At 44.1% G+C, this 20,344-nt stretch overlaps 2 protein-coding genes across 4 annotated transcripts in view; one reads left to right on the forward strand and one right to left on the reverse strand.

Moving 5' to 3' along the window:
- The window catches only part of LOC105909909 (calcium/calmodulin-dependent protein kinase kinase 2), a 17,742-nt gene extending 13,143 nt beyond the window's left edge, over positions 1–4,599 (reverse strand). Inside the window, exons 1-2 of one of the 2 annotated variants that reach the window (XM_031577718.2) lie at positions 4,450–4,599; positions 1–443 (exon numbers count right to left, since the gene is read on the reverse strand). The exon at positions 1–443 is cut by the window's left edge and continues 244 nt beyond it. In XM_031577718.2, the coding sequence (XP_031433578.1) occupies positions 1–383 (383 nt within the window). In that variant the 5' untranslated portion in view covers positions 384–443; positions 4,450–4,599. The remainder of the gene's footprint in view (positions 444–4,449) is intronic. The other variant, XM_012838614.3, reaches the window with a different exon arrangement.
- Positions 4,600–14,826: 10,227 nt separating this feature from the next.
- Positions 14,827–18,427, forward strand: LOC105909809 (testis-specific serine/threonine-protein kinase 1-like). 2 transcript variants are annotated; one of them, XR_006152714.1, is made up of 3 exons: positions 14,827–15,952; positions 16,151–16,204; positions 17,927–18,427. XR_006152714.1 is itself a non-coding variant. In XM_042709446.1 (2 exons), the coding sequence occupies exon 1, from the start codon at positions 14,998–15,000 to the stop codon at positions 15,937–15,939; it is 942 nt and encodes a 313-aa protein (XP_042565380.1). In that variant the 5' UTR covers positions 14,827–14,997; the 3' UTR covers positions 15,940–15,952; positions 16,151–16,446. The 2 variants fall into 2 exon arrangements, 1 of the variants encoding a protein (XP_042565380.1); XM_042709446.1 differs by lacking the exon at positions 17,927–18,427 and having other exon boundaries at positions 16,151–16,446.
- The last annotated feature ends 1,917 nt before the right edge of the window (positions 18,428–20,344 follow it).

Here is a 20,344-nt window from a genome sequence, read left to right on the forward strand (position 1 = left end):
CTCACCGCGTGCGACAGGAGGTCGCACGAGGCCATGCGGATCGGCACCGCAGCCGCCGACGACGCAGGGGGATCGGGCGTCTCGGAGCTGTCCATGTCCTCCGGCTCGTCCTCGTCGTCCACCCCCATCCTGTCCTCGGGGCCGCTGGGCTCGTACTCGGTCACCACAATGAGGGACTCCATGTGGACGGACGGCTGGTGGCGCGAGGGGGGCGCTACAGAGCAGCTGCACAATAGGTCGGGCAGGGGCTGCTGCAGGGGGGGCTGCACGGACGCAGGTGATGCGTGAGGAGGGCTCGGCGACGCCAAGGGAGGTGGGGCATGGTTGCCGGCGCTGGCGGCTGGCGAATCAGAAGAGGGCCAGGAGGAGACACAGGGAAACATGGCGTCCTTCCAAAAAAGAAACCTGAGGCTGCCCCTCCATCAGGACCTCACAGGGCCAAACTGGAGAACAGAGAGAGAGAGAGAGACAGAAAGAGAGAAAGAGAGAGAGAGTGTGTAAGAAAGAAAGAAAGAATTGATGGAAGGAATGACATACAAGAGTCTGCAGACATACAAAAAAAAAGAACTGCAAGTCAAAAACCACACACAAACATCTCAACAAGCTGGCAGGCTCACCCACAGCTGGTGCATGAAAGGAGGCAGAATAAATGCAACTCTACATTCACTGTTACATCACACACACACACAGAGACACATTTCAAATGAGTTCACGCCTACAGAGAGCAAGCTAATCTTCACATGAATCTCAATCATGCTTTTCACCTTGCTTTGTGTATATGGCCCAGCCTTGAGCTGCACTGCGCTGGCTGTGGGCTGGCTGTATTTTCGGTGTGTTTAGGGAGAAGACTGTGTGTGTGTGAGCTGTGTGGGCCCTGAGAGATAGAGAAAAATAAAGACCTTGCTGGAAGAACAGACACATTCATCACTCCACAAGCCACCAGGAAGGAGAGATGGAGTAGGCAGGCCCACTCACTCGCCCCCTCCCTCCCTCCCCCTTCCCTTCCAACCTTGGCCTCATTTCAGCTCTCCTCCTCACCAAAGCTATCCTTTCTTTCTCTTTCTCTTTCTCTCTCTCTCTTTCTCTCCGTCCTCCTGTATCCTTTTAAACCAATCTCTGTTTTCATATCCGTTCTCATCTCCTGTGTCTCTCTGGGAGTCTCTTCTATCATTATATCCCACCGTCTCCGTTGTCCTTTTCCATCACTCTGGCTTTCCATTTCTTGAAATTTCTCTCTCTCTCTCTCTCATCAAGCCTCCCACACAGAGATGAGTGACCCCCCCCCCCCCCCCCACACACACACACACACACACACACACACACACCCAGTGGGGTAACCCTATTGACAGTCCTCACAACTTGACCCGTTTGAACCAAATCTGGCTGTTCTCATGATCCCACCGAGAACCCCTACCCTCTCCCACACGCGCCACCAAAACACACAAACCACCAACAAGTTATGTAAGACAGACAAAAAAAAGTCTAGAGTGTCACTGAAGCGACCCATGTCCTTAAAGCCAGCCATGGCTGTGTCTCAAATGAAGGGGACAAACAGCTCTGACACTGGAGCCTAGTTTAGGCTGAGGTCCAGCCCTCCAGGCCCCTTTGCAGTGTGTCCACGGCATCCGTGGAGGGGCAGAGAGCAGAGGCAGCAAGAGTAAGGAGACGGAACAAGGAAGAGACAAATGAAGACATGGGTAACTGAGACTTTTTTTTGGCTTCCTCTGATATTGACCCACAGGCACAGAGCTCTCTACAAGGTCAGGACAAAAGATATCTGCCGGGGTGGTAATTATGTGGCCAACCTACTCTCACCACCAATGTGGTGTGATTTTTTTATTTAAAAGATATATATATATATATATAGAGAGAGAGAGAGAGAGAGAGAGAGAGAGAGAGAGAGAGCGAGACAGAGACAGAGACAGAGAAGCAAATTGCTAACATTTGAGATCTCATCTTTATATCAACAGCAAACAAGCTTTTCCTACACACAAACAAAATAAATATTCAAGTGTAATTGACCTGGTTAATAGTTCAAACTGACAGGGGATGTACTTCAAATAGTGGGTTTGTCTTCAATAAAGTAAAGACTACGAAGACACAATAAACAAATCAGAGAGCCTTCCTGCCATGTCTGATATACCAGTCATCACTGATCTCCAGGATACTCATTGAGGTGTACACTTTCTCTACAGTCATCACTGATCTCCAGGATACTCATTGAGGTGTACACTTTCTCTACAGTCATCACTGATCTCCAGGATACTCATTGATGTGTACTGTACACTTTCTCTACAGGCTCCTGGATTTGGCATCCCTGAGCTGACTCTAAAACAAGACCAAAAAACAGCGACCTAGAGATGAGAAACTGCAGGCCTTTAGTGTGAATTCTTTCAGTTATTCTCTCCAACCCACCCCTTTCTTGCTCTATCTCTCCCTCCTCAAAACAAAAACAATCCCATATGGACAACAACCCACACCGCCTGCTATCCTGTCTGCAATCTCTCTCTCTCTCTTTCTCAAGTATGGTGGCCATGATAAATAAGACTAAAGGATTTGGTGGGATGTATAAGATGTTGGACAAGACATAGCCAAGCACTGTAGCTTCCCAAGTGAGCTATTTTAATCCGAGTGCAGTTGCTTTCTCTGCCTGACCTAGTTTGATCTTTGATGGATGGCGTGGCACAGTCCATGACTATTTCAGTTTGAATGCACAAAACATGACCGAATAATCCCTGCACAAGATCACTCCACACTTAGCCAACGAAAACACACTCCCTCTTACACACACACAAACACAGATATTATGCCAAGAAAGAGCTCCTATTGCAAAGTTGGAAATGCAGAAGCCTTGCAAATGACAGTAAACAATATTCAGTACTGATCTAGGAGTATGTGTGGGAGTGTTTATGTACAAGTGCTTGGGTGGGCATAAAACCCTGAACTAGGCCTACAGCCCTGATGACAATGATGATGACCTCTAATTAAGTACTGGTGGCCTGCCCACCAGGCTTGCAATCTTGCCCCAGAAAACAAACAGATGCTGCTTTGCTCCAGATGCCAGCGGTTTAGCATATACAGTACGCACTAAGCACGTGACTTAGCCTTTTTCCTAGTTCAGTCAGATAGGCAGGGTGGGGGTCTAAGAGGAGTGGGCCTAATACATGCATAAAAGCAGGCAACGACACCATCTGGAGCAGAGGAATCTTCTAAACATTTGCATTAAATTAGACATGCACAGGCTTGTAATCTGCGTCAGATGCTGCTGCATGACAACATGGGACACACATGTGCCCTACAAGTAAATGTACAGAATAGCCATATTCATTCATTCGGGGATTAATTTAGTCCGTCAGTCGTTTACCTCAATGTATCGTAACATATCAAACATGAAAAAACAGCACCGTTACAAATGTTGCTAATATTTGGCAACAGAGCTTACTCGCGTGTTCTCAGTCAAGTAAGGAAGTTCCTTATGACTGTATGTCATACACAAGAAATAGAAGGATTTAAATCACAAAGCTTTACACATCGTGAGTACAAAGAGTTCCAGATGCTTAAAACAGTACCCAGGAAGAGATTCATTCAACGATGAATTTGAGAAGGGCTTGAACGTTAAAGCTGGGAACAGGCATGCATCAACGCTGAAGACACCATTTTAGATGGTACCCAGACGAACCCTAACAAGAGGAAATACTGTCGATGACCCGTTTATGTCACTCTCGCCAAGTCATGAAAACACATGGGACCCTAGGACCCGACGGACACATCAACAGTGTCGTACAGTTAAGGTTTTGAACATCAAAACAATCGGTTTCTCCTAAATTGTTCAGTACTTTCGATTTTATGGGAATATAGCTTATGTTCATGCGACCTCATGTTTCCAAAGCCAATGCGATTACATTCATTCTGCAACAAGCATACTACTAAACGTCACCTAATTGCCTCTCATACACTATCTGAAATCACACAACCAAAGGTTAGCTACCAGCACAGCACATCAGAGATGCAACCAATCCTTGGCACCACCGACAATATTCGCCAGCAGACTGGGTTGCATCAGCTGCTTGTTGTGTTGTACGAAGGCAATGTTGCTGTCTTGCGCTGGAATAGCCAAGATAAGTCACCCCCATTTCCGCACATTAGACTCGGCAACTTGCTAGTGTTGCAAATGAGTTTAATGTTAATATTAATACGTAGGAGCTTATCTGGAACAATTAGATCAGGAGCAAAACTAACACATTTTTAACATGTGCCCAGCAAATGTTACTGTTTCCCATGTCGAACGCGTAGGCTATACAGCCTATATTCTGATCTGATATAGCGACGACTAATATGTTTACGCTTTATAAACCACACTGTGAAGCACTAGCAAAACAATCAGACGCCAAATAAGGTTGCAATTTAACATTATTGTGATCATTCATATTAATAACTCAATAATGTTACCTTGTCATACCCGTGTGCCCGTGAAAGCAGCGCGTATCTACCGTTCCACTTCGCAGGGTACCTTATGCCTTGTAGATGTCCCTACAGGGAGAATGGGAGAAGCAGCACTGCTTTGATAGGCTGAGTGCATCACACAGGCGAACCAATCCTGCTCGGCGTGACACAGCCTCTTGTACCAGCGGATGGTACGGACTTGGAAGATATCTCAAGGTTTCATCGTTTCATATGCAACAATGTATGTGTCATGTGATGTCATGCGTGATATTGTTACGTTCAATATATAAACCATATGCGCATGTACGCGCCGTCACCATTTTGATTGCACTTAAGAGATGCTACACATGTTCTGAATAAACAGCCATTCATTGTTGAAACGCAGTGACTATTGAGTCCTGTTATTCGTCTAGGCGACGAACGCCACATGGTGTCAGAAGAAAAGTGTGTGAAGACGTGATTTTGTTGGTACTGAAGTGTGCATCGCCATGGCTTTGGCCAAGTTTTCCCCGCCTGAGCAGTTCGACTTTCACAAGCCCGAAGCTTGGCCGGACTGGAAGCAAAGGTTTGCCAGATACCGAGTTGCATCATTGCTCGCGGAGGATGACGAAGTGGTACAGGTAAATGCCTTGATATATTCAATGGGAGCAGAGGCTGAGCACATATTCAAGTCATTCACGTTCACAGCAGTAGGTGATAGCGACAAATACAACGTAGTAATGGCCAAGTTTGATGAACATTTTATCCCGAAGCGCAACGTTATCTATGAACGTGCAAAGTTCCATTCACGAGCCCAACTTCCCGGGGAAAGTGTGGAAGCATTCGTCAGGCAGCTTTATGAGTTAGCTGAAAACTGTGTTTTTGGAGCACAGAAAGATGAACAGATGCGGGATCGCATAGTGATTGGAATTCGTGATAAACAAGTGTCACAAAACTTCAAATGAAAAGTGATCTCACATTGCGCACAGCAATTGAAATGGCGAGACACTGCGAGTTAATAAAATCTCAGAACACTGAAGGAGAGAAACATGCACAGCACGTGGACAACATAAAGTCAGTTAGAAAGAAAGAATTCAAAAGAACTGGCTACTCAGGAAAGACATTTATAAAGAATAGAAAAGGAACATGCACAAGATGTGGCCGTAATCATGACGATGGCGAAGAATGTCCTGCAAAAGGGAAAAAGTGTCTAAAGTGTAACAAAGTAGGACACTACGCTGCCGTGTGCCACTCAAAAGCATCTGTACATGAAATAACTGAGGCTAATGTGGAAGAATGCATGTTCTTAGGTTCAGTGCAACAGGAGCAAAGCATGATGCATTCATTGTTAGCTGAGGATGTGCCACCGTGGCGCACTACTCTGACTGTAGCACACACACCAGTCTCGTTCAAGATTGACTCCGGTGCGGATGCATCAGTGATGTCTGAAACCACATATGAAACATTAAAGGAAAAGCCCAAACTCGTAGAGGTGAAAAACACACTGCAAAGTCCAGGCGGCGTTGTGGCCACAAGGGGGCAGTTTTTAGCCAAAATTAAAGCCCATGTCAATGGACAGCTACGAAACTGCTGTTTCCGTGTAGTGGTTGTGAAAACCAGTGGAGAAAACCTCCTTAGCCGAACTGTGGCTACTAAGCTAGGCTTAATTAAGCGCTTGGATGAAGTCAGCTCATTCAGTGGTCTGGGCACACTCAAAGGGGATCCGGTGAAAATCACCTTAAAAGATGATGCAGAGCCGTACAGTGTAGCCGTACCAAGACGGGTTCCTATTCCCTTACTCTCCAAAGTAGAGGAGGAACTGAAAAGAATGGAGTCAATGGGCATAATAGAGAAAATAACCGAACCAACTGAATGGTGTGCTCCTATGGTGCCAGTGATTAAAAAGAATGGAAAAATAAGAATCTGTGTGGACTTAAAAAGACTTAATGAGAATGTGAAACGAGAAAAGTTCATCTTACCTACGTTGGACGATATACTTCCCAAGTTAGCCAAGAGTACAGTGTTCTCCAGCCTGGATGCCGAGAGTGGATTTTGGCAAATCCCTCTAAAAGAAGACAGTGCACGTCTGACCACCTTCATCACACCGCTGGGCAGATACTGCTTCAAAAGGTTACCCTTTGGCATCACGTCAGCGCCCGAAATCTTCCAACGAAAGATGTCTGAGCTACTGCAGGGGCACGACGGGACAGTTGTCTACATGGACGACATTTTGGTGTTTGGTGAAACACAAGAAATTCACGACCAGAGACTCAAGCGGGTCATGGAGACCATACAGGCCTCAGGTCTAAGGTTAAATAAGGAGAAATGTCGGTTCAACAAGCCAGAATTGGACTTCCTAGGGCAAGTGGTGACCAAAGACGGCATTGCACCAAGCCCAGAGAGGGTCAAGGCCATTGTGGCAATGGATCCGCCCCAAAACATCAGTGAGTTGAGACGGCTGCTGGGGATGGTGAACTACATCGGACGATATCTGTCGAACCTGTCCACCGTGCTCCAACCGCTCAACGAGCTGCTCAAGTCTGAGCGTGACTGGTGCTGGGGACCGCAACAAAAACAAGCATTCACAGAAGTGAAGCAGTTAATCTCGTCAGCTCCGGTCCTAGAGTTCTTTGACCCAGCAAAGCCAACGGTCGTCAGTGCTGATGCCAGCAGCTATGGGCTCGGTGGAGTCCTCATGCAGAGCCATGATGGAAGACTGAAGCCAGTGGCCTTCTGTTCACGCACCCTGACTGACGCTGAAAAGAGGTACGCTCAGATCGAAAAGGAGTGCCTCGCAGGAGTGTGGGCATCAGAACGTTTCTATCAGTACCTGTGCGGTCTCGAGAAATACAAGTTACTTACAGACCACAAGCCTTTAGTAACCCTAATCAATTCAAAAGACCTTGACACCACACCTTTACGTTGTCAGCGCCTGCTCATCAGGTTAATGAAGTTTAATCCAGTTTCCGAATATGTTCCTGGAAAACAACTGGTAGTAGCAGATGCCCTGTCCAGGCAACCTGTGGCGAACACTCCACCAGGTGACCTGGAAGCAGAGGTGCGAGCATACGTCGACTCAGTTGAGGATGACCTTAGGGTGAGAAAGCCTGTCATCAATCAGATAAAAGACAAGACCAGGACAGATGGCGAGCTCCAGTGTGTCCTCAGGTACATCCACAAAGGGTGGCCGGAACATCTTAAGAGTGTAGCGTTACAGGCAAGTGCCTACTTCAAAGAGCGTGGCTCACTTAGTGAAGCCAATGGACTGCTGCGCCGTGGTAAACAGATTGTGATCCCTGAAAGCATGAGAGACGAAGTGCTCCAGAAGATACACCAGGGCCATCTAGGCCTTACCAAGTGCAGAGAACGTTACAGAGGTGCTGTGTGGTGGCCAGGCATAGCCAGTGACGTGAAACAGCTTGTGTTGTCATGTAAACACTGCTGTATCCACAGACCAAGCCAGAACAAAGAACCGCTGCTCACGACACCACTGCCAGACCTACCTTGGCAGAAGCTAGCTGCTGACCTGTGTGAGCATAAGGGTCGTCAGTACTTAATTGTAATTGACTACTTTTCAAGATGGCTCGAGATCTTGGAACTGCCAAAGACAAACTCAGAAACAGTCATACAAAACTGAAAAGCATCTTTGTACGTTACGGAACACCAGAAGAGTTAATGACCGATAACGGACCACAATTCACAGCTGAACAGTTCAGATGCTTTGCAGCAGAGTATGATTTCCAACATGTGACTTCAAGTCCTCATTTTCCCACAATCCAACGGCATGGCCGAACGTGCTGTAAAGACGGCAAAATGGATCTTGAAACAGGATGACCCCCACCTGGCACTTTTGAGTTACCGTTCAACTCCAACAGAACCAACAAGAGAGAGCCCTGCCAGGCTGTTGATGGGTCGTGAGATCCGCACAACACTTCCAGTCCTGAAAGAGAACCTGCGGCCAGTGTGGCCTGACCTGGAAACCATCAAAAGAAATGATGCAAAAGCAAAGAAGTGCTATGAAAGGTACTACAACCGCAGGTACTCCACCAAACCTCTTCCGTCACTTAGCATCGGTGATAAAGTGAGGCTGAAGATTGATGGAGAAAAGGCCTGGACAACCACCGCGACTGTGAAGCGCCAGGAGGCTACACCACGCTCCTTCACTATGGAGACAGAGCAAGGCAACACTCCAAGGAGAAACCGGCGCCACATCCAGCTGGTGAGTCGAGAGCCGTCCTTACCTCCAAAGACGGATTCTCCTCAGCAACAAGACCTAGAGGGGCCAGCGGAACCGGACTTTGGCGACACCCAGAGCATTCCCAGTGAACCCCCCCAGTACCCCTAAGTCCTCGGGTCAAGTTGTCACCAGGTTTGGTAGGACTGTAAAGCCAAACCCAAGGTATGTGAGCTAGTGAGATGAAGGACATAGAGGGCAGAATAAACCCTGTCCCATCTCAAGGGATCGTGGTAGTCTACCCACACCCTTAGTTAGAGATGTTCAGAGAAAAGAAAAAGAAAAAAAATCTTGTTTGCTGTGTTAAAGAGATTTTTGCTTAAATAGTAACAATTAACAGGAGACTAAAACAAAGAGGGTTTATGTTTATGTTTATGTAATGCATACTTGAAAAAAGGGGGGAGATGTCATGTGATGTCATGCGTGATATTGTTACGTTCAATATATAAACCATATGCGCATGTACGCGCCGTCACCATTTTGATTGCACTTAAGAGATGCTACACATGTTCTGAATAAACAGCCATTCATTGTTGAAACGCAGTGACTATTGAGTCCTGTTATTCGTCTAGGCGACGAACGCCACAGTATGTGTTGTCAAATGAAACAGTGTTATCTTAAAACTACTTGCTTGGAACTAACACATTTGTGACAACCTGGATGTTTTTTAATGGATGTTTAAATCTGCAGTTATTTTACAGCAGTAAACCACAGGTAAGTAAATTCCTTATTTTAAAAGCATCTTACTGTTAAAGAAAAAACAATCGAACACCTCAGACAACTCAGTGATGCATGCCACTGACATGGCAGACACATATCCTACATAAACAGTTAATCACATTTTTCTAAAGTTTCTAACTTTCTTGTAGGCTCCTTATGATATCGCAGAACGTGGCTCAATTCAATTCAAATTAAGGCCACCGTGTGGCACTATAGCAAAGTAAAACTGGAGACTCAGTCCACTTAATGACTGTATGTGCAAGACAATATTGCTAGAACTCCACATTTATCCCAGAAAAAATATTATATCAAATCAATGTCAATAAAGAGTTCCTTTTCTCACATGTAAATGAAAGGTGGATAGAAACTTCCATCAACCATTTTTTTGTCTGATATCATGTGGTGCCAGCATCCAACAGTTACATGCGAAATTAATGTAAATAGCAAAAGTATTTCAAAATGATTTACGTAAACAGTCATGAAAGAACAATATAATTTGGGACTCTAACTCAATTAGCTCTATTCAGGAGCAAAGTCATTTCCATAAACTAAAATATATGATTATGCTTGTAAGGTGCTAAGTTGCATTCAGATAATCTTTGTAAAAACACAGATGGCCTTCTGTTTACAATAACTCATTTGGTGTGGGTCAGTTGTTTACATATTATGTCTCTAAAAATATTCCAGAACAGCATTTTTCCACTAAGTTGACTTTTATCTCTAACCTCTGTCTCTGGTTCTCTCCCTGTGCTTTTTCACACAAGGGTTAAACTAAGGGCAGTAAAATGGAATTAAGGGTACTAATAAGTGTGTTATTGCATTATAAGATGATTTCTTTGTCATGTTTGAGTTCATTTGAGTGGTACAGTGTCTCTCAGTCCTGCAGCTGAATAGATTAGTTTTAACATAGATCTCAGAAACATGGGCATTATGGTCTCTGTTGGCTGCAGGTAACCCCCCTCAGGAGGTGACAAACCCCTCCATTTGTCTGTGTGACTGTGTGATCCCTATCAGTAAACACCAAATTCCATGTGATGATTTATTATACCAGAAGTAGGACTAAATGAACTGAGTATTTAAGGGGAAGATAGTCAAAGGACTTTGTATTAGTGTTTCCGCAACCACTGGCTAGGATTAGTTTTAAACCAAAAAGCAGTGATGTAGGTCTTGATGTACCTGGCTAATCACCTGGGTTGGACACGCTGCAGCAGAACAGTTACATTGTATTATACAGCGGTGAATTGCCATCCAGCCCAGCTTTCCGCGCCTCCCTGAGTGAGCTGGCTAATTGGTCCATGTCTATATATTCAGTACACCAGGGATGGATTGGCCATTGGGCATACCGAGCACAGAGCACTTCTTTTTTTAATTAATTTCACTTTTGACCGGCCCATAAACTAGATAGCACGCCAGATTGGCTGTTTCTTAACTGACACTGGCTGGCCCAATCACATCTTACTAGGCCACCCCCCTTTGATTCTCAGTCTCAACCATTCAACATCTTTGGCTCAGTGTAAAAAAAATAGTGTGACAAAATGGATAAGCGAAGTGCAACCGAGGTGCTATTTTTAGTTATACACAGGAAAAGATGTGCAATTTCTTGTGCTATTGATTGGGGATTTCCCACGGCAGCCAAACCTGTCACATGCAAGTACTCAAAACCAACAACCTAGTATTAAAACCATCATGATGATACTTAACAATACTGAACAAACTTAACAACAACAAAAACAAGGATGCCTTTGTGAACATTTCCTTGGGGTTGTTAAGTGGGCACCACCCTTCTTCAGTGTTTTGTTGAGGGTGGTTATTAGGCCCACAACACCCCCTGAAGGCTCAACAGTGGTGTTTGGTGTCCCAGACCCACCCCTCCATCCTCACAATGGGCAAGGCCACATGCCAGTACCAGGGACAACACCAGATACACCTCAAGATACACCTTGAAAAGATTCCACTTGCACATCTCAGTGTCTGAATGATATACCCCCTTGAGAGTTCAAACCCGAGTTAGGGTAAGGGTAGGAATTACATACAAACCCGGGTTAGGGTAAGGAAAGCGGTTGGGAGTGACAACTTCTTTGAAGCTCCTTTGAGTGACAGTCCTTGAAAAACCAAAATACAAAGCCTCTAAACACTTATCTCCACTGCTCTTGTGTGTGCTTGCCAACCTCGTTCCAAATACTTTAGCTTGTTCCTTTCCCTGCTGGATCCTTAGAGTGTGACAAATTCATCTCCAGACTGGTCTTAGTACTTTGGAGTCCCCATCAAACTGATCATTGTTAACTCCAAAATTCCAGTACAACTGAATATCCTCAAAATATGCTTTGGCTAATGCTGAAATCTTCTCAGGGACCTGAAAGTAACTGAATCTCTTCCGCAACCGACTATGTGGCATGGATCCAAAGGCATTAGTAAGGTCCAAAAATACTACACGGAGGTCTCTGCCATCTGTCCTTGCTGCCTGAGTTTCATGCCAAATTGTGTTACTGTATTCCAAACATCCAGTAAATTCTGGGATTCCTGCTTTCTGCACATAAATATGTATCAAACGATTTGCCTTTAAATACGAGACCAACCTCCTTGCCAACCACACTAAACAAGATCTTTCCTTCCACAGTAAGAAGACTGCTTCGAACTCGACTCGAAATTGAACAATGGTCACGGCGTTCCTCTCCTTTGGAATGAAAATACAACCTGCCTGACGCCACATCCTTGGAATCCTTTTATTCCAAACAATCACCATGAACTTCCATAGATATTTCCAAACGTCAGGTGCTCCTTTATAGACATGATTGTGCCCTTGCACAATGCATAACCTCTTGCACCTCTTTCCACCTGGGTGGGCCATTGTCCATTGGTGAACCACGCTCTCTAACTGGATGAATGTCTGCTGCTAATATGAGTTCCACATGCATCTGATTATCAGTATGTACCCTTAGAAGATACTCCTCCAGGTCCTGTCTTTTAACTTTCAAACTTTCTGTTTTCTCTTGAGTGATCTTAAATGCAACCCTAGCTTGTTCTTTGTGACTGGGAGGAAGTGGAGGGCCGAGGAGGAGGTGCAGAAGGGAGTGGGCAGGCTGCAGCACCAGGAGGTGGTGGGCAGAGTCCAGACAGGGGGCGCTGGCCTTGGGTGGGGAGACCCGCCCATTCTGTGGTCCAGAGCTAGCAGGAAGGAGAGGAAGGACTTTGTTATCTCTGAGGTGACAAAGATGGCAGAGGAAGAGTACAGGGTCAAGGCAGTGGCGCAGGGGCAGCAGGGACGCTGGACAACGTGGGAGGGGGTTGCGGGCAAGGCAACCTATGACACTCTGCCCCCCCCCCCCCGAGACCTCCAACAGTGGCTGGGCACGGAGCAGGCCTGTGACCTCTGTGGGACCATCATTGCTTCCCTACAACAGATCCTGTCAGGATGCAAGACAGTGCTATCCCAGGGCAGGTACGGATGGCGGCACGATCAGGTGCTGAGGAAACTGGCAGAGGTGGTGGAGAGGAAAAGGCAAGAGGCCAGCCATCGGAGCCAGCCGGGGAGCCAGCAGTGGACCCAGTTCCTTAGGGAAGAGGAAGCTGGGGACACTTTCAGCAGGAGACCAGCACCCACCCTTCTGTGGCCAGGAGTGGAATGGAGAATGGAGGTGGACTTGGGCAGGCAGCTCCACTTCCCAGGGGAGATCTGCAGCACCTCACTGCGGCCAGATGTGGTGCTGTGGGCCAAGATTGAGAGATCTGCGCTGCTTGTGGAGCTGACTGTGCCATGGGAGGAGGGGATGGATGGAGCCCACAAAAGGAAGAGGGCAAAGTACTCTGACCTGGTTGCAGAGTGCAGGGAGAGCGGTTGGAGTACGCAACTCTTCCCAGTGGAGTTTGGCACGAGGGGGTTTGTGGGAAGCTAAATGACTCGCCTACTGAAAGAGCTAGGGCTGAGGGGCAAGGAGCTACACAAAGCCACCAGAGAGCTGTCTGAGGAAGCAGAGAAGGCAAGTTTTTGGCTTTGGTTAAGGAGGCGGGACAAGGCATGGGGAGCGAACAACTCCTGAGGTAGGCTAGCTGCGGGGGCTGACTGGGAGACGTCCCTGTTCACTGCCCTGCCACCAGGAGATGTTCCGGGATAAGGGGCGAAACATCTGTGAACGGTGATCCCCGGCTGATGACCCCGCAGCTAGCCCAATGGGCACCGGTGGAGGTGCGGCAGGCCTAGAGCCTAGCAGGTGTTACCACCTACCTGTTCACACCAATATTACCTGTAAATATTTCACAGACATCTAATTTATGACCTATTACATCTATGACCCTAGCAATAAAATAACCCAATTAGCCTACTACATGTGTTCAACACGTAGCTTTTACTAGCTCGCCAGTGACTATGGCTTAACTTAATGATAATAAACTCTTACCTTCTTATGGTCCACTGAAAGTGTCACAGTTAAATCCACTCTTAGTTCAGTTATGAAGCATGGTGTATGCTAGATATGATGAACTAGTAAATAAGCAGTTAGAGATTTAGCCTTGACTTTTTTTAAGCGTTGCAACACTTTATTTTATTTGGGGTTGGCAAACCAAACAAACTTCTGATGGTAGCAACACTTAGAAACTTTATTAAAGCATTTCAAGCAAGCACATAAACACCAGGAAGACAACGTTTCTGACACATATAGAAAAGTGTGTATTATAGGCGAACGGCTAACATAAAGCACTGGAACAAAGGTGATGGTATCTGACTGGGGGTCATTAAAGAATGGCTACATTGTAACCACAACTTGTAAACAAACCATGAAAGCCCGAATTAAGCAATGTTCTCCTGTGACAACATGTAGAGAAGTCTGGAGATGGATGAACTTTCCATTGGCCAGGTTTTAGCTTTTCTTTTGGCCATAACATGGATTGAACGTTCCCAAATCTGGCTGCCCTTCACAAAATATATAAGAATCCATCAACCAGTTGTATGTTTCCATTAATGCGGTGTCAATTCGATTATATATATCCGTCATTAAGCAGGTTGGTTGAGAAGCTTTCTGTTAATTAGCAGTGTAACTTGTAGCCTAGTGAGAATTTATTTCCAGTTGTCAAAAGTGGTGGGGACGAAATTGGTGACTGCAAAAAGTGGCGATGACGTCCCCAGCATCACCGGCATAATTTACGCCTATGCGGTCATCTGTTTTTTGTTATTAAAAGTTAAAATAGAAAGTTTGTAAACAACTGGTAAAGAGTTTGGGAACCACTGGTGTAGCATAGTATATGTTAGCCTACCGTTGATAGGCTATTTCATTGGTTGAGGAAGTAAAATAGTTTTGTGCAAGTAAAATCATCACAAAATTAAAATGTCGACTACAGAAAAAATATTCAGTAACATTATGACGCCAATCACTAAGAATAATGTAAAAAAAAGGAAGGGTTTTTTCCTTAAAACTGGTTGCATTCATTTTGTCCATCTCTCCTCCAACTCTGCCTCCACCGTTATGACGTATATCACAGCCAAATTCTACGTCATGCACATCTCAGAAGGGATGTAACTATTAATCAGAAGCAACATTAGACACATCAACAGTAATTTCAGCTGCCGTCAGTTGAAATTTGGGTGTCATGCCCAGTTAACAGGGTCAAGCCATCGCAGGTGCCCCACTATGGACGATTCTCAGGTGTTGAAAAAACGGGGCTATACCCAGGGTATTAGTTTAGGGGAAGGGTCTTATGCCAAGGTCAAATCATCTTATTCTGAGCATCTTAAAAGGAATGTCGCTGTTAAAATAATCAACAAACAAAAGGCTCCCAAAGACTTCTTGGTCAATTTTCTACCACGAGAACTTGATATTATGGCATGCCTAAACCACAGGAACATCGTGAAAACCTATGAAATATTCGAAGCCTCTAATGGGAAAGTGTACATAGTGATGGAGCTCGGCGTGCAAGGCAACCTGCTGGAGTTCATCGAATTCCGAGGTGCGTTACCCCCAGAATTTTGCAAGAAACTTTTTCGTCAGATTTGTCACGCGATTACATTTATCCATGACAAGGACATAGTTCACCGAGACATCAAATGTGAGAATCTTCTCCTGGATAAAGATTTCAATTTAAAGGTAGCTGATTTTGGATTCAGTCGGAGGCTCACTTACAGTGACGCTGGCGCGATGGAACTCAGTAAGACGTTCTGTGGATCTGAGGGCTATGCTGCACCTGAAGTTCTGCAAGGAGTCCCTTACGATCCGAAACTGTATGACGTCTGGAGCATGGGCATCGTATTGTACGTTATGGTGTGTGGATCCATGCCATTTGACGACTCAAACGTCAAGAAGATGATCAAAGTTCAAAAAGCGCATCGACTGACATATCCGAGGTCTGTAGTGATATCGCCCCTTTGCAAAGAACTAATTTACAGGATACTCCATCCTGACCCTAAGAAGCGCATGAAGGTTGTCGAGTGTTTAGAGCATTCCTGGCTGCAAGAAGAATGCGACGCTACGGAGAGCAGTAAAGTGTGCCAAAATGACAATTGCGAAAAAAGAAATATCATCAAGGCTGAACCAGAAGTTGAGCCAGACTTAGCTCAGCAGTATGTTGCAAACTAACCGTTTGGTACAGGTAAGGAGGTGATGTAAACATTTGAATAATGTAGCATTAAATCGTCAGTAAGCGTTTGCACGGTCATCTGAAGTCTATATGTTGTAATGTTTCCTATTTAAAAATGCTTAGAAAGTGTTGGGCTTACTAAGTTGAATTATTAGTACGTGAATTTCCCACCGTTTTAAAAACTACATTCCCCAATTGTTTAATTGCCAGGCTGGAGTTCCTTCAAATCCTATGCTACTGGAGTGAGAGTGATTTTCTTGTCAGGTAAATAGCTCAAATTTAGTCCTGGACTCTTTTCTAAAAATGCCAGAAGATTACATGTCATATTGTTAAGACACTTCTCTGTTTAATTGTTCACTCTGGAGGCCACAAAAATGACTTGGCTGGTGCCCAACGTTTTATGTACAAAAAAATGTTTCTTAATACTAGTTTGCACAGGGGCAACCTGACACAGGAACATTTTACCATAATCATATTTTAAATTTTAAAACACCCAACCCTTCCTGGTTACTATTATCAGGGTACTCTAACATTCTAACATGGTCTTTAGTGACTGCTGAAAAGAGTCAGTTGGTCAGTCCCATTAGTTGTTCAGTGTGTTTCATGAACAAGTAAAATATTGCTGAAATTTACTCCCAAATGCCATTATCGATCTGATCTGTGAAACATTTACAAAAACACTACTTTTTCACATTACACTACTATTTTGAGTGCTTTAAAAAGTATACTTACATAAAACAAATTAAGGGTTATTAATGAGTAAAGTTGTGACATTTGTGACTGCTTTGTGTGGTTTCTGGGCCAGCACAGAAAAATTCATCTATCTAAATGACAAGTAGCTCTTCTTATCTTGTAATGAATCACAGCCTTAAAGGTCAGTACACAATTCAAATCCAATACTCTTTCAAAAATGTAAAAATTCAGCAAATTTCTCCTCATGGTCCTTTAGCTGTCCGTGCACTCAAAAAATGAAAGGTTGTGTGTTTTGATTGACTGTTGAGCTCAAATATCCACAACCAGTCACCAGAATCGCGAACTGACCCTTTATTCTCTGAATTGTACAGTTACTAAGGGATGGAAGTAAAGTGGTTTAAAATGTTCCATTAATTTCAGAGTAGATGCTGATGACCAAAGTTTTTTCCTCAAGGCTTTCCCTAACACTATGCAACACAACACACTACACACTATACAACACTAACTGGTTTTGGTACATCCTCAAATTCATTTTAATTGTCTATTGTCATGTGAAGGACAAACAAACAACCATTCCAGGATATGCACTATTTAATTCTGTGTTTCCCGGGCCGGAAATGTAAGAAAAGCTTTCACAGCATGGCATTGCTAGCTATGTCACCGAAAGAAATCAGTTAGTATGTAAGCAAGCTCTTATCAGTGCCAGCTGAGCTATGGTGGAGTTTGTGAGGTTTTTCCATGTTTTATAGTGAGATAGTTGGTTTCAGATAAAAACTCCTTACTGCTGCTTTTAATTTTCTTTGAGGTCAATAGATACTTCTTGCACTTGGAAGGTCCTCATTGAATACGAGACATTATTGATTCATTTTAATGTAATAAAGTTGAAAATAGGCCTAAAGCAACATTATGCAACCGTTTGGCATTTTTTAAGGTGTATTTTTTATGAGCAACTTGAAGGAATATGGTCATGTGTAGGGCAGATAAACACAGCTGTCGGTCCCACTAGCCATCCAGGCTATGCATGTAGTTATGTGGTTTGCACCCCCAAAAATGTAAGTGAAGCCTTAACACGCCATTGCGTATAAATATATATATATATATATATATATATATATGAATATGTATACAGGAATGCAAAAAGTATGAACATGACTTAATTGCCAAAGTTCATACTGTTCATCAGATAGCATAAAAATCATTTAAATTTGGGAACATAATAGTTACTGGAAAAATGACTGGCACTGGTTAACAGTTACAAATGAAAAATGCTTCTCCTCTTTTCTCAATCTACAGACATGGCTGCTGTGGTGAGGAAGATGATAAAGGTTCAGCAGATGCTGGGGATTTCCTGGAGATTCAGATGAAGCCAGTTTTCCCTCAAACAGGCAGCTAATGATACACCAGAGAGCTGCCATTAAAGAGGTTCCCTCATTTAAGTTGAAAGTTATTGTTTACCATTTGTCACACCGTCTGTGATATCCTACTAATCTACATAGAAACTCTCTACTAAAACAAATACATCCATTGTCAAAAAAATGGATGTCTAAATGACAACAAAAAGGTATTTGGACAAGATCTGATTGTCAAACTAAGCGGAAAATGTCTATCATTAACGTGACTAAGAACTGTGGCTTATCTGTTTGGCCAGCATTGTACTTTGCTCTGTACGGACGACCCTGTACCCTCGAGTTTTTTGTCCACTGCGCTACAAGGGCGCCTAGAAAGGTGACATTCTAAATGTGAAAAGGCTTAATAAGGCTTAACGTTCCAAAATGGTTATCATAAACACTAACCCTGTGAAAAAAAGTGTGGTAGTATGGACGTTATCTTAAAACATTTCAGTGTTTTCCTTTCCATTGACGCACATTATGGATCATTTCAAAGTAAGTGTCCAATGATGAACAAAATTTGTCTGACATTTCACGTCATAAGCACCATCTCCTGTCAGAAAAGCAAAACATCGACCGAAAACAAGATCTATTTACGCTACTTATTCATTAAGCAGAAGCTTCTTTTCAAAGCGACTTGCAGTACAGATGCACATTTGTATGTTTGAGTCCGTGTCCACATTGTGCGAAGCTGTGACCGCGGGAGTAGACCTGCCCCTTTAATGTAAGATGTCCATACACACAGGATATCGTATTTGATTTCTTGACAGGTGTAAGTGTTTATGACTAGACAGGTCTCATTGATCACTGTTTTGAAACATTTAGCCACGTTCAGCCTTTTCATGTTAAGCATTTTAGAATGTCCCCCTAAGTGGACTCCAAGCAAACTCTTGAAATATATGAACAACTACAGGTTGTGGTGTCTGCAGCTGTCCGTGTGCGTGTCAGCAACCAAGTATACCTAAAGTCTTACAGCTTGATTAGACCTTGCGCATCTGCGAGTATTCGAGGGTCGACTGCAAGGCTACACCACCACACTACAAGAGCCCCAACTGCGCAATTGCGAACTCAAAGTGTCAGTGGTGTCTGCAGCTGTCCACGTGCGTGTACGCAAGCGAGTATAGTCAAGGCCTTAGGGCCACCGGTGTGAAATTGAGTATAACTGACTTTATATAACCACAATAAAAGGTTGTCCTATCTTTCTTTTATACGACGGTAGACAGGAAGGCCTGGCTGCTCACAATAACTATTTGAATGCAAATAAACCTGGTGCCAGCCATTTGGCATGCTCACAATAACCATTTGAATGCAAATAAACCTGGTGCCAGCAATTTGGCATTGTTACTTACAAAAGGGAAAAATACAGAGATAGAAAACATGTCATAAAATAAAAAAACACTGACATCCTCCAACTATAATCTACCTTGAAATTGGTTAGTTCAAGCAACTGTAAAAATGGAAAAGACAAGCATAGAGAAGAGGTCAAATATAATTTCCACAAAGAAGACCACTAAATTGGTCACAGCAGCAAATAAACTCAACATAAGATCCTCCACAGTTGGGTATATTGTCATAAAGTTCAAAAATGTGACTGGGAAAAGAAGGTAAACAGGCTGACCCAGAAAGATCAGCAGGAGATTGGACCACATAATTATCTGCAAAAGACAGAAAAATATGCAAGAAACAGCAACAAGGATTGCCTCAGAGATCAGTGTGAATTACCAGATACAACTCCGTTCACAAACCTTTCAAAACTGGATCAACTATAAATGGGCACAGAGGGACCTTTCATAAGCTCAGAGAAAGGATAGCTAGGATACAATTTTCAAAAGAAGATGCAGATTGCACAGAAAGACAGCAGCTTTTGGAGAAGCATGTTAATATGAAGTCCAAATGCAACCCTCATATTAAAGCAATAAGATTTTATCATTTTAAACTGTGACTTAAGTCACCAATTCTTTCTGGGGCCACTGTGCCATCTGATCTAGTGACACTAAATAGTGACCGATATTTGCAGGTACCAGAAAATAATACAAAGGTATTTATAGGGGATCCCAATGTAACCCAAAAGTTAAATTAGGCTAAAGTTTGTACAGCACAAATATGTACGCCTTTCAAATGTATGGAGTATAAGAAATATTGGTGCATAGTGACCTCCCAGATCGAGAATAGGCAAAATCTTGTGACTTATGAATGAACTGAAGTGTGTTACAGTTCTATGTTGAAAAAAATACTGACTCATAGACAAGCTGATGATGGAGGGGGGGGGGGGGGGGGGGGGGGGGGGGGGGGTGTCACTGGCAGGCGTGGCTCTGTCCTAAAC

Source organism: Clupea harengus, chromosome 12 (assembly GCF_900700415.2).
Source record: "Clupea harengus chromosome 12, Ch_v2.0.2, whole genome shotgun sequence".
Classification (NCBI taxonomy): domain Eukaryota; kingdom Metazoa; phylum Chordata; class Actinopteri; order Clupeiformes; family Clupeidae; genus Clupea; species Clupea harengus.

Coding starts and splice junctions, on each gene's coding strand:
- LOC105909809 (XM_042709446.1), top strand. CDS start 14,998: ATGGACGATTCTCAGGTGTTGAAAAAACGGGGCTATACCCAGGGTATT.